Source organism: Ursus maritimus, unplaced genomic scaffold, assembly GCF_017311325.1.
Source record: "Ursus maritimus isolate PB19 unplaced genomic scaffold, ASM1731132v1 scaffold_1, whole genome shotgun sequence".
Classification (NCBI taxonomy): Eukaryota; Metazoa; Chordata; class Mammalia; order Carnivora; family Ursidae; genus Ursus; species Ursus maritimus.
The window spans coordinates 38,484,571-38,498,446 of record NW_024423343.1 but is presented as its reverse complement, the minus strand read 5'-3'; the positions used below and the strand labels follow the sequence as shown (position 1 = coordinate 38,498,446).

General features: G+C 36.3%; 1 protein-coding gene across 1 annotated transcript in view; it reads left to right on the top strand.

Annotated features, from left to right (window-relative positions):
* The window catches only part of SLC39A10 (solute carrier family 39 member 10), a 66,662-nt gene that overhangs the window by 17,515 nt on the left and 35,271 nt on the right, over nt 1-13,876 (top strand). The window contains exons 2-3 of the mRNA XM_008687286.2: nt 9,515-10,539; nt 12,453-12,660. Coding sequence (XP_008685508.1) covers nt 9,526-10,539; nt 12,453-12,660 — 1,222 coding nt within the window. The 5' untranslated portion in view covers nt 9,515-9,525. The remainder of the gene's footprint in view (nt 1-9,514; nt 10,540-12,452; nt 12,661-13,876) is intronic.

Sequence of the window (13,876 nt, the reverse complement as noted above, 5' to 3'; positions counted from 1 at the left end):
AATGCAATAGCTGTTCCAGAAATTAGATAGAATTCCTAAGGTTTTGCTATATCTTCGTATGATGTCATCACTTACAATTCTAATATTGAAGTGTGTGTCACAGAATTTCCTTGTCAATTGCATTGGAATGACAAATACCTGATACCTTTAAAATCATAAAACTACACCAAGAATTTCCAGAACTAATGGGAAAACTGTAGTATTTTTGGTAGAAATGAGGGTGATTTTAGAAATTATGTTTTAGTAGTACACATTGGTGGATATTAGATTCCAGTTCTAATGAACTGTCTTTAAGTATTAGTTGTTTTTCTGTAACACTGGTCTGTATCCTGAATTATTCTGGTTTTCTCAAATATCTGGCCTAGACTCTCCAAACTGAGGTTTCTAATTTTCTCCTTTTCTCTTGACTTGGAATCATTGAGAATTAAAACTTCCTTTTTTCCCTGAAGCCCTGAAAACTAGAGCTAGACACCTTGAGATACTCACCTTCAGAGAAAATTGTTACAGTGGCCCATGTTTAGACAGTCTTCATGCCTGTTGCTGCATGGGCCACTCAAAGATCACCAGTGACAAACAGATAATTGAACAGGTTTATTCCAGCTGTCTTCATTTGACGGATCTGCCATTGGAAAATCCAGACCTTGTGATGTTCACAGAAGCAGTTTTATGGATCAAGGATAAAGAAGAGTGCTGGATGCAGTGGTGACCCATCAGTTATTATTCATTGCCAGGATTACCAGAAATCAGACTCTTGATTGCCCAAGGGAACAGGCAGGCACCTCAAGTCACCAAGTTGGCAGCCCATACAAAGATTCCAAAACCCTCTGTAATGGCTTTAGTACCAGGCATAGACTTAACTAAATATCAACCCCAGTATTCCACTGAAAACCTAAGAAGAGCTGAAGAATGGGGTTTTGGACACATTACTGGCACTAGCTAGAGCCAGCTGGAAATAACACGGACAAGGGATAATCCTTATCCCACAACATCTTGTGGAAAAAGCAATTAGTTGTAGTCACCAAAGTACACCAGATGGGTGAGATGTCACTCTCCTGTGGATCCAGAAGTATACTGTGGGTCCCAGTCTTCAGAGAACTGTCAAAAAGATAGTAAAAAAAATGTGACATTTGTGCTAAAAATGATCCTGAGACTGGGCTCCCACCAGTTCTAAGAGGTATACCACTTCGAGGCACCAAACCTGGAGATGACTGGCTGGTAGACTTTACCATTATGCCGCAAACAATAGGTATTCTTCAGTATTTGCTAGTATTTATAAACACTTTATACAAGTTGAGTTGAAGCTTTTCCATGCCATTCAGAGAAGGCATCAGAAGTTACTTCTAAACAAAATCATGTCTAGGTTTGAATTGCTGCTAACAATTTCAGAGTGACAGTGGAGCAGTATTTATAGTGAAAGTCACATAAGCCAGTGTCCAGTGTGTTGGGCAGTCAATGAAAATTACATGCTTCATGTAGCCCCCAGTCAACTGGGAAAATGGAAAAAAATGAACCATATGCGTAGAAGAACTTTGGCAAAAATTTGCCAAGAAACCAATTTAACTTGGGGGAAAAAAATCCTTGCTGGTTGCCCTGCTTTGGGTAAGTGGCCCCTAGCAATAAGCTTGGTTTAAGCCCCTATGAAGTATCCTATGGAAGACCCTTTCCACATGCTTTTCATGACTTAGGAGTTCAGACGGGGCTCACATTAGGGAATTGGATACTATTGGGTATGTTCAGTCTTTGGGAAATACTTAACTGCTGTATGTAAGTCAGCTTCCAGTAGGTTGATATGTACCCCACAGATATGCCCTTACACTGCCCGAATCCCAAGGACTTGGTGTTATTAAAGACCTGGAAGAGTAAGCATCCAGAGGACCAGCTCCAACCTTGTTGGGTAGGACCTTCTGTGGTGCTGTTGACCACCCATTCTTCAGTGACACTAAAGGGAGTTAAGCCATGGATTCACCACAATCAGATGAAGCTGGTTCCACAAGAATCCACAGGTTTCGCTAAACCCTGTCAGCAAGGAGAATATCAAGAAGAATCTTGCTCGGATCAGTGAGCCTCGGATGGACCTAAAACTATTTAGGAGAGCTGGTCCAAAGAAAACAATCAATACTTAGCGTTTTTCTATTGTGGGCAACCACTCAAGCTTGAAAAGATAATCTACCATTAGGATTTTGCCAACATTGCCAAGGCTAGCAGTCTTTCTCACTGTTGGATATGTCATTCTGACCCCGGTTCAGAGTACGACCACAGCAATCCAGTAGTAATGTCTATAACCCTTTTTTTTGGTCTAATTTGATGCACTCCGTTAGTTTAGAGTCAGGTTAATCAGATCATCCAGTTAACCATACTTCTTGGTTTCAGATGATATCTGCAGAATGAAAGTATTGATCCTCCTGAATTAGCCAGAGTGCTATGTGCATCCCCAGGGTTCATTTTATTTGTAGGTATGAATACTTTCCTAAGGGAATGAGACTACAAAATTCTTGGTATTGTAGAATGCTGTGTTTCAGTTGGTATGTTGGAACTAAAGAATATTTCTAAATGAGTGCAGAAAGTTCCAGTCTTCTAAATGCCATCTTCTCCCCATTTCAGCCAAAAGTAGCTAGAGCGGTCATGGTCCCAATTCCCTCAAGAATGAGCAATGATCAAAAGACAGTGGGGATTGAAACAGGTGACCAAAGGTTAATAGTACTAATAAGTGCCACTGCAGCTTTTTACCCAGACCTTTTTTTGTTTGCCTTGAAACATCCCTGTCTCCATAGGGCAGGCAGATTTGAGGCTTGCTCTCCTATCTCCTTGTCTCTTTGTCTGACTGCCTCTCCAGTAAACCCTTTCCCTGAGGCATACTCAACGTCCAGTAATTGGCTTTGCTGCGCTTTGGGCATAGAACTTGTTTGGCTACACATGGGGTCAGTTATTTGTTGCCTCATCAAAATATATGTATGTTTTATTTCCACCACTGGTACTTACTCATTTGACAGTGAGATAAGGTGCACTGAATAAATGACAAGACATTTACATATCAGATGAATGGAACAACATTCACTAAGAATATTCTCTTTCACTAGCATCTCGTGGAAAATCAGGGTAAACTTCAGGGAGTGTAACTGTCCTCTTTTTGCTTAATAGTGATTGCCATGATTATCCAATCTCTTTCATCTTCATTAGTGTACAAGTAAAAATTAATATATTTTAAATGGTGACTTTATGAGGCTGTATAAGAAACTGAAGTGTTTGGATTAAAAAACCAAAACCTCGAACTTAATGTAGCTTTGGAATTAGAAAACATTACAGACTAATTGGCTTTAAAAATTCTTAAGCCACGTCTGTCACATAATAATTCTACCTAATTTATTTGGGGAATCACAACATTCAGTTGACCAAAGTATCATCTTAAATAAATGGGAGTGTTTATTTGTATTGATTGTAGTTCTCAAACGTTAGCTATCTGACTCGGCTGGATGAAACATTTCCAAGCTCTACAGCCAGAGTTCTTGATTCAGTGGGTCTGGGTGGGGTGCCAGAATTTATATTTCTAACAAGTTCCAAGGTGACTGTGATGCTGTTTCTGCTGCTCCTACAACCATACTTTGATTAATCACGAATAGAGGTTATGTGATATCTTTTCAAACTTACAGAAGAATACATTGAAGAATATAACCTGAATCCCATTATGCTGCTCTAACAAATACTAAGCGTTGTGTCACAATACTTCAGACCCCCCTCTTTTTAAGAAATAAAACACTGCAGATGCAGATAAATGTGTATACCACCCTCCACCATCTGACTCTTCTTCTCTTCCTGAAAAGTAACCGTTCTGAATGTAATCATCCCCATGTTAGGTTCTTGCTACCTATCTATATGTCCCGAAAGTAAAATGTTTTTGCATATTTTTAATTGTGTTTAAGCGATAGGACATTTATCTTTTTTGTGCTTTTTTAATTGTTTGAGATTTGTGCATGTTATATATTCCTTCATAGTCATACATTTATAACTGCAGTGTAATTTTTAATTACATAAATATACCACATTTATTTTATCCATTCTTCCACTGATAGGCATGTAGGTTTGTGGCAGGCACTAATTATTACATAATTGATTGCCGTTCCTTATTTACCTCATTTTTCCTTGCTGTTAAGCCCACATGTTCTGTGAGTACTTCCTCTCGTATATGTAGGAGAGAGAGCTTCTTACCATTTCCAGGGAAATGAATATCTATTTGTCTAAGCCAGTCACAGTAATTTCCTCCTTTACCAGTGATTGGCTTTGGCATGAGTATGTAGTACAGTCCTGCTCTAATATATGTAAACAGAAATCTGGGAGAGACTTTAGGGAAAGATTTTTCTCCCTGGGTGAGAAGAGGCGTGAAGAGGGGCACCTGGGGGGCTTAGTTGGTTAAGTGTCTGCCTTTGGCTCAGGTCATGATCCCAGAGTGCTGGGATCAAGCCCCGTATCAGGCTCCCTGCTCAGTGGGGAGTCTGCTTCTCCCTCTCCCCTGCCCCTCCCCCTGCTCTTTTTCTCTCTCTCTCTCATTCACTCTCAAATAAAATAATTTTTTTTTTTAAATTAAAGAAGTGTGAAGATAAATCCTCCAGCTTTGGATATAGTTTTGTAAGGACGGAATGGTTGTAGGAACAGCAATTCCTTGAGATTCTGAGGGGACAAATCTGAGAGGTTGGGTTTTTGATCATGCATTTATCTTGAAACTACCCATTTCTTCCAACTTTTTTTAATGTGAAATTTTCTTCTAGTGTTCTGTTATTTACAACCAAAGTATCCTGTTACAAGGTCGTTAACATTTAAGAAAAAAACAAAAAACAATACTGCAATAAAGATTCTTGAGTTTGTCTCCTGTGTCTGAGTGCAAAAGTTTCTCTAGGATAGATCCATTGATAGAAGTGGAATTTTACGACTGTAGAGTATGTTCACATTCACCTTTAGTAGGTGTCAAATTGCTTCCCAAAATGATTGTACCTGTAATATACACTCCCATCAGCAGTGTACCATGTTTCTACTTCTCTACATTAGATCTTTGCTTAGCACATGTCAGATATTTTTGTCTATTAATGTCTTGGTGCATTATCTATGTTAGTAATTATGTTACTTTTCAACCAGCTGTCCTCTTTTTTAAGATTTGTTATTTTAGAGAGGGAGAGAGGGAGAGCACTCGAGCAGTGGGAGGGGCAGAGGGAAAGAGAGAAGCGGACTCCTTGCCGAGTGTGGAGCCCAGTCTTACAACCCTGAAATCACTACCTGAGCCGAAACCAGGAGTTGGGAGCTCAACCGACTGAGCCACCCAGGGGCTCCTGTCCTCTTTAGATCATTTGTATAGTTGTGTATGCAGTATTGGAGATTTTTCCATATTGATAAATATATTTTATATATTCTGATCTTTAATGTGCATTGTTTTATATACACATTGCAAAGATCTTCTGGTTTATGGCTTGTCCTATGCTTTGTCTATGGTGTTCTTTATTGTAGAGTAATACTTAAATAATTCAGTTTAATTAAAATTTTCTCTTAAGGTTTGTGCTTTCTGTGTCTTTTCTGAAAAATCTTTCCGTAATCAAAAGTCATAATATTCTCCTAAATTTCCTTCCAGAACTTGTAAAGAATTTTACTCTTCACATTTGGGTCTTTATTCCTTTTGGAGTTGGTTTTTGTGTATGGTGGGAGGAAGAACCGCTTGTTCACTATCAGTATTATTGATTTTCTTTCTGAATTCTGTTCTGCTCTTGTGTATTTGTCTGTTCTTGTGCCAGTTCTGTATTACTTTAGTTAGTGTAACTTTATAAATAAGTCTTTGTTACCTTGCTAATCTTTCAAATTGTTTTGTCGTCTTCGGGGTTTTGCTCTTCATAGGAATTTTTGGATAAGTTTGTGCAGTCTTAAAAAAACAAGTAGCTACTAAGATTTTAATGGATACTGAATTAAATTTGTATGTACACTTGAGAAGACTTTATATACCTTATATCTCCTCCATGTAGGTGGTATCTCTCTAGTTTTTATAGTTCTTTACTGTCTGTCCTTCAGTAATATCTTATGCATTTCTTTTTTTTAATGGTCTTGTTCTGGTTATTTCTAGAAGCCGTATAATTTTTGTTAATTACATTTTCTAACTGGTTTTCACTGAAGAAAATTTTATTTTTAAAAAGCTTTTTCACCGGGTGCTTCCGTGGCTCAGTCGGTTAAGCATTTGCCTTTGGCTCAGGTCATGATCCCAGAGTGCTGGGATCAAGTTGGGCATCAGGCTCCCTGCTCAGCAGGGGTCTGCTTCTCCCTCTCCCTCTGCCCCTTAACCCGGCTCGTGCTCTCTTGCATGCAATCTCTTTCTCAAATAAATCTTTAAAGAAATAAAAAAATAGCTTTTTTGTTGAAATACAGTATGTATATAGAAAAGTACACAGAGTATAAATACAATGATTATCACAAAGTAGGCATATTTGTGTAACCATTACTCAGAAAAGAGAATGTTCCTTCACTTTCCGATTCCAATTATTACCCTCTACTTTCCTTTCAAAAAGTCACCATTGGGGGTTCCTGGCTGGCTCAGTCGGAAGAGCGTGTGACTCTTGATCTCGAGGTTGTGAGTTCAAGCCCCATGTTGGGTGTAGAGATTACTTAAAAATAAAATCTTAGAAAAAAGTTACTGTTTTTTTGGTATAGCTTTATCCATTTTTAACTTTATATAAATATATATTGCTTATTATATGCTTTGTTTATGGTGTTCTCTTTAGTGTTTGCCATCTTTTCACAGTCTAATGTTTGCCGTCTTTTGCACAGTCTGTTTGTGAGATTATTTGTGTTGATGCGTGAAGCCATAATTTCACTTTCATTCCTGTGTCGAATTCCATTGTAAGGTTATTCTGTTTGTCCATTTGACAGTTGATGAACATTTGGCCTTTTTTCCTGTTTTAAGCTATGATGAATGATGATTGTGGTAACTTTCATGTTTATGTCTTTTGGTGTCACCGTGCATGCGTTTCTCTTGAACATATACCCAGGATTAGAATTGCTGTGTGAGTAGATATGCTTATGTTCAACTTCTGGGAGATGCTGTCAAACATTTTTCCAAAAGATACCAATGTATGGTCAGTTCCACCAGTAGTGCATTCAGATATGAGTTAACTCCATATTCTTAACCTGCATCTTTTGTATTTTATTCATTCTGGTGGGTATATAGTAGTACCTAACTGTGATTTTAATTTATATTTCTCTGATAACTGTGGAGGTTGAGACTCTTGATATGCTTAGTAATTTGGCTGTTTTCTTATGAAGTGACTGTTCAGACTTCCTTCCCATTTCTCCATTGAATTGTCTCATAATTTTCATATCGCCCTGTAGAAATTCCTTATATATTTTTGACTGGTAACATTGTGATAATCTTTTCTCAGTCTGTGGCGTGCCTTTTTTTTTTTTTTTTAAGATTTTATTTAGAAGTAATCTCTATACCCAACGTGGGGCTCGAACCCACAACCCCAAGATCAAGAGTCACATGCTCTACCTACTGAGCCAGCCAGGTGTCCCTCTCCCCCATTTTTCTTTTAAAGATCTGTAGCTTGCCCTTTTATTTAAAAAAAAAAAAAAGATGTATTTATTTGAGAGAGACAGAGAGTGTGTGATTGATTGGGGGGAGAGGCAGAGAAAGAGGGACAGGGGAAGCAGACTCCCCACTGAGCCCAGAGCCCAACACGGGGCTCCATCTCATGACCCTGAGATCATGGCCCGAGCTGAAACCAAGACTTGGACGCTCAACCAACTGAGCCACCCAGGTGCCCCTTGCCTTTTTAATCTCTTAATGATACCTCCTGATGAACAGAAATTCCTTAATTTTAATTGTAGTATACTTTATCAGTTTCCCTTTATAATGTTTTTTATGTTCTCTTTTGAACGTCTTGAAGCTAGTCTCCCAAATCTTCCAGATCTACACTTTTCAGTATAGTAGCTATTAGCCACATGTGGTTATTGAGCACTTAAAGTGTGGTCAGTCTGAATTAAGATGTTCTGTAAGTGTAAAATACATGCTGGATTTCAATGACACAGTATTAAAAAAATGTAAAAATCTCACTAATAGTTTTTGTATTTTTATATTTATTACATGTTTGAAATGATAATTTGCATTTATAGTGAGCTAAATAAGATACAACATGAAAATTACTTTGACCTGTTTATTCTAGAACATTTTAAAATTAATTGACTCACATGCATTTCTGTATTCTGAAAGTGTGCTGTCCAATAGAACTTTCTGTGATGATGGACATGTTCTATATCTACACTGTTCAGTATAGTAGCCATGAGCTGCAAGGGTCTGTTGAGCATTTAAAATTTAGTTGAGGTGATTGAGAAGCTGAATTTTAATGTAGTTAGTTTAAATTTAAGCAGCCATATGTGGGTAGTGGCTACCATATTGAATGGCACAGTTCTGGACATTTTATTGCTTTAACATTTATTGTTTTTTAGGTTTACAATCTGAATTGATTTTTATGTATGGTGTGAGGTGGGGGTCAAGTTTTATTTACTTTTTTCTTCCAAATGGAAATCAAATTGACCAAGCACCAAGGAAAAGAGAATCTTTACTATTTTCAGACTCTGTTTTGTTTCTTTGGTATATTTGTTCTTTCACCAAATACCACACTATCTTTAGTAGCTGGTAGAGTAAGTGCCCCTATCTTGTTCTTCATGAATGTCTTGACCATTCTCAGACTTTTCTTTTTCCACGTAAATATTAAAAATACCTCATCAACTTTCACGGTTTCTTCTGGGATTTTGATTGATACTACATTGGATCTATATTGCATCTAGTCATGAACATGATATAGCCATTCATTTATTTAGGTATTTTCATCTCTCTCAGTAATATGTGATCTCTTATTTATGTAAAGGTCTTGCACATCTTTTGTTAGATTTATTCCTAGCTATTGGTACTGTAAATGATACTGTTTTCTAATATCATTTTCTAATTACTAGTATATAGAAATAAAATTGATTTTTTTGGTCATTCTTAATATGGCAGTTCTACTAAATTAACTTATAGATTCTTTTGGATTTTCCACATGCCCAGTCCTGCCGTTAGTGAATAATGATATTTTTATTTCTTTCTGATTTGTATACATTTTACCATTCTATGTCATCCTGTCTTACTACACTGACCAGGACCTCAAGAACAAGGATCAGCAGGCTTTTGTAAAGGACCAGATAAGGAGGAAGCCAACAGTTCCTGTATAAATATATAGTAGATCCTTAAGTGTTATGCTTAAAGGGAGTGAGGATAGTCTATAGATGGAGTCATGAGCAATTTGTAGTAATTTGAAGGGCTGTACACTATTTCGATAAATTAAAAGACCATTTTTATATGGAATTGAAGAAGGAAAGAATGATTTATAGCACTGAAAGAAATATGGTAAAACATTTGCCTTATGGATTGGCAGTTGCTGGAGAGTTTATGATTATATTGAATGTATCTAAATATGAACTAATGTTTGCTTCTCTTTTTAAATCCCCTTAGGAAAAATAGAAATGAAGGTACATATGCACACAAAATTTTGCCTCATTTGTTTGCTGACATTTATTTTCCATCACTGCAACCATTGCCATGAAGAACATGACCATGGTTCTGAAGAACATCACAGACATCGTCGTGGAATGACAGAATCGGAGTCAAGCAAATTTTCAGTGCTGGATGCTGAAAATGAAAAAAAATATTATATTGAAAAACTTTTTGACCGTTATGGTGAAAATGGAAGATTATCCTTTTTTGGTCTGGAGAAACTTTTAACAAACTTGGGCCTTGGAGAGATAAAAGTAGTTGAGATTAATCATGAGGATCTTGGCCACGATCATGTTTCTCACTTAGATATTTTGGCAGTTCAAGAGGGAAAGCATTTTCACTCCCATAACCATCAGCATTCCCACAATCATTTAAATTCAGAAAATCAAACTGTGACTAGTGTATCAACAAAGAGAAACCATAAGTGTGATCCAGAGAAAGAGACAATTGAAGTATCTGTCAAATCTGATGATAAACATATGCATGACCATAGTCATCGCTTATGTCATCACCATTGTTTGCATCATCACCTCGATCATAACACCACTCGCCATTTTCCTAATGATTCCATTGCTCACAGTGAGCGTGGGGAGCCTAGCCATGAACCTTCAACAGAGACCAATAAAACACAGGAACAGTCTGAAAGTAAGCTACCGAAAGGAAAGAGGAAGAGAAAAGGGAAGAAAAGTAATGAAAATTCTGAGGTCATTACACCAGGTTTTCCCCCCAACCATGATCAGGGTGAACAGTATGAGCATAATCGGGTCCACAAACCTGATCGTGTACATAACCCAGGTCATTCTCATGTACGCCTTCCAGAACATAATGGTCATGATCCTGGTCATGGACACCAAGATCTTAATCCTGATAATGAAGGTGAACTTCGACATACTAGAAAGCGAGAAGCACCACATGTAAAAAAAAGTGCAATTTATTCAGCTGCTACTCACAAAGATCATAATGAAGATGACCGTCAACATGAGGTAGGTGTAAAGAGATGGTTGCTCCATAATTCTCAGATAATTGTGGAGCATTTTAGGTAAAAAAAAAAAAATGGCAGTGGAGAATAGTGAATCATACTCAAACTTAATTCCAGATAATGTTCTTGAACAAAATTCTTTAAGGAATTAAAATCAGGTTAAAGTTTTTTATCTGGATTTTCACTTGCAGTGTGTGTTCTCAAATTTGGGTTCCTCAAATCTAATATTTAAAGGCTGTTAGAACATATATTCCTTACTTTACTTTCTTGCTTATGACTTGTTTGGACTTCCCGAGTTAGTTTTCATTTTGTTATTGCTAGTTGGTTTTAGATATTTGAAAATTGAAGCCCTTTTTGTTCACCTGTCCTGTTGGAAAGTAGACATTTTCTTTTAACTTAATGAATTAACTACAGAATGGTTCCCAGTCATTGATGTAGCTCCATAGTCAGTTATTTTATATATCTGGTAGGTTGGTTTTCTCTATGTCACTTTATTGTAGGGCCTACTTCTTCATAATTTTTTCTAATGCCTTTGACAGATGTAGGGTGAATGCAAAAAGATAAAATAATAGGAAAGTCCACTGGTAATGGGGTGGTTGTGTTTTCCTTTAAAATTTTTATGTTCCTTTGGATACTTTCACATTTGATTGGTTCCTTCCCAATTTTTTTTAAACTTACCTTAAACATATTTATTTTTGTTTCATTAAAAGTATATCAACGTCCTTGTATAATTCTAATTTTTAGTACTTATTAAAGTTTAGAAAATTATTGAATTTATTTGCTCACATGTACAAAAAGCAGCACCATCTAATAGGGAAAATGACCTCATCCTTCCTGTTTCTGTCTCTATTATTGAAGTATGTTTTGCATCTATGGAAATATCTTGTGTTTCTTCCTTGCATAAATAATCAGATACTGGTTTTCAGCAGTGCAATTTTAAAATCACTTATACTTTAGAATCTTAGTGTACTTGTAAGGGAATGCTTTTATTTATTTACTACCATAGATAATATCCTAGAATCTTCTGTTGATCCTAACCAGGTGTTACCATTAATGTTACTCTTTCTGCCAGACTTGTGGGGTCTATATCACACATGTTGTTTTATATCTTCACAGGTCTGATGCATATTGGGAATTTTCTCAGGATTTCTAGAAATGTTCTGTGCACTGGATAGAGTAGTTAACCTCATGTTAAGACCTGAGATGAATACTTTTCTTGTTTGTATGTTTTGATTTTGTTTTTTGTACCATAAATAAAATCATATAATGAGGTAGCAAGTTAGTAAATAAGCATGCAACCAAAGTGTATGATGTGTGGGGGGAAAAGGCACTACTATCTCCTTTGCCTTCATTTTAGATATTTGCTATATGATAGGTCCAAACTTGTTTGCTATTTGTTTTCTTTGTTTTGTTTTGTACCTAGAAGTACCAGTGGGTGAAGCTGCCGCCTTTTATCTTCCAATTTTAGCATTGGGCTAGAATTCCCCAATATGATATTTTTCTGGAGTACCTTAGGCAGTGAAAATGTCTCTATTGTATATTTTGATGTAAAATTGTTAAAGTACTCTATTTAATAATCTTGAAGGACTGATGATTGCACTTTGAATAGGGCAGTGATTTTTCTCTTCACCCTTTATGAATGTAGTTGTGAGTGATTTTTATTAATTATTGAGAAAGTCACAATCTTTCATGTGTTGGAGTGGAAAATGGCTGTAAGTCCGTGTAAAGTCTTGGGTAGTGAAGTCGAATGTATTTCTATCATAAATTCTTAATGAAAAGCTTTATTTGTAATGGATATCGGTATTACAGGTTATTTTCAAATCATACTTAGAATAATTTATTATACAGTAATTTCTTTTTCTGCTTAATCTTCTTAAAATACTCGTTTACTTAATTTGTTTTATCAATTTTTTGCAGTGTTTGAACGTCACTCAGTTGTTAAAATACTATGGTCATGGTGCCAATTCTCCAATCTCACCTGATTTATTTACATACCTTTGCCCTGCTTTATTATATCAAATCGACAGCAGACTTTGTATCGAACATTTTGACAAACTTTTAGTTGAAGATTTAAATAAGGATAAAAATCAGGTTCCTGAAGATAAGGCAAATATAGGGGCATCAGGTAAGAAAGATTTAAGTTTTTTTCCCCCTCAAAATAGTCTCTGTGCTATTTTAAAAATGTAATTGAATTGGAAGGTAATTTCAAATTACTGTCTTCCTTTTGGTGACTTTCATGTGTTTTAGTCAGGATTAGATATGAATGTTTAAAAAGTATTGGGGAAGACAAGAGGCACAATGCAGTTTACTTGTCTTTTCTAGGATTATGGAGGAAGGTTTTGCTATGGATACAGAACTAGATTAAAAAGGAAATATAGATTGTGGTAAATGATTCTTCTTGATGGGCAGATGTAAATAATGGGGCTGCCAATTAAGGTCATTTGGTATTAAAATTACTTTACTTTTTAGTAGAGTTGAGGGTCTCTGGTGAAAAGCTAAGATTAAGTTTATAAGGAAGTAAAAAGGGAAGCCACTGTGGATAAACTCTGTGAATGTCAGAAATGCCAATGACTGGCACATGAATTCATTATGGGCAATTTTATGGAGAGCTTCAACAAAAGTAAAACCAAAACTATTTTCAAAATTCTCTCTAGGCTTTTTTAAAACCATACCTGGTTGGCTAGATAGCTCCACCTTGATGTTCACAGGTATCTCCCACTTAATATTTCCAAAACTTTTACTCCACAAAAAGTTTGTACCTCTTACTAAATCTCAAATGCCATAACAGTTTTGTTTTTTTTTTTTTTAGTAAAATCTGAAAATCTTTGACCTTTTTCTCTTATGGTTTTGTTTTTCCTTTTTTCCCTTGCATAATCAGTTGTCAAGTCCAATTGAGTCATCTCTTAAATACCTTCTAACTCTGTCCACTCCATCATAACTTGGTTCTCGACTGAATTGTTGAAATAACTTCATAACCTTCCCTTTCTAAAATGCAAATGAGATTCTCTGACACAGAGTTTTTTCTTTTTAGTGACAGCTAACATACTTTAGTTAACAAACAAGTCTTGCAGGCATTCTTCTAAACTCACTGACTTTCACTTCTCACAACAGTTACATAAGTAGAGAATGTTCTCCTAATACCTTTCCCAAAATCTCAGAGCTAGTCAGTGATAGTGCTGGATTTCAAGCCGAGGGAGTTTAGCCATTTTGCTATCCAAGTGCTAAGTGTTTTACATGCTTCCCTCTTCCCCCCATTAAATTTTAAAAGTATTCTATGGAATTTGTTTTTGTTTAAAGATTTACTTATTTTAGAGAGAGCATTCGCACAAGTGAGTGGAGGG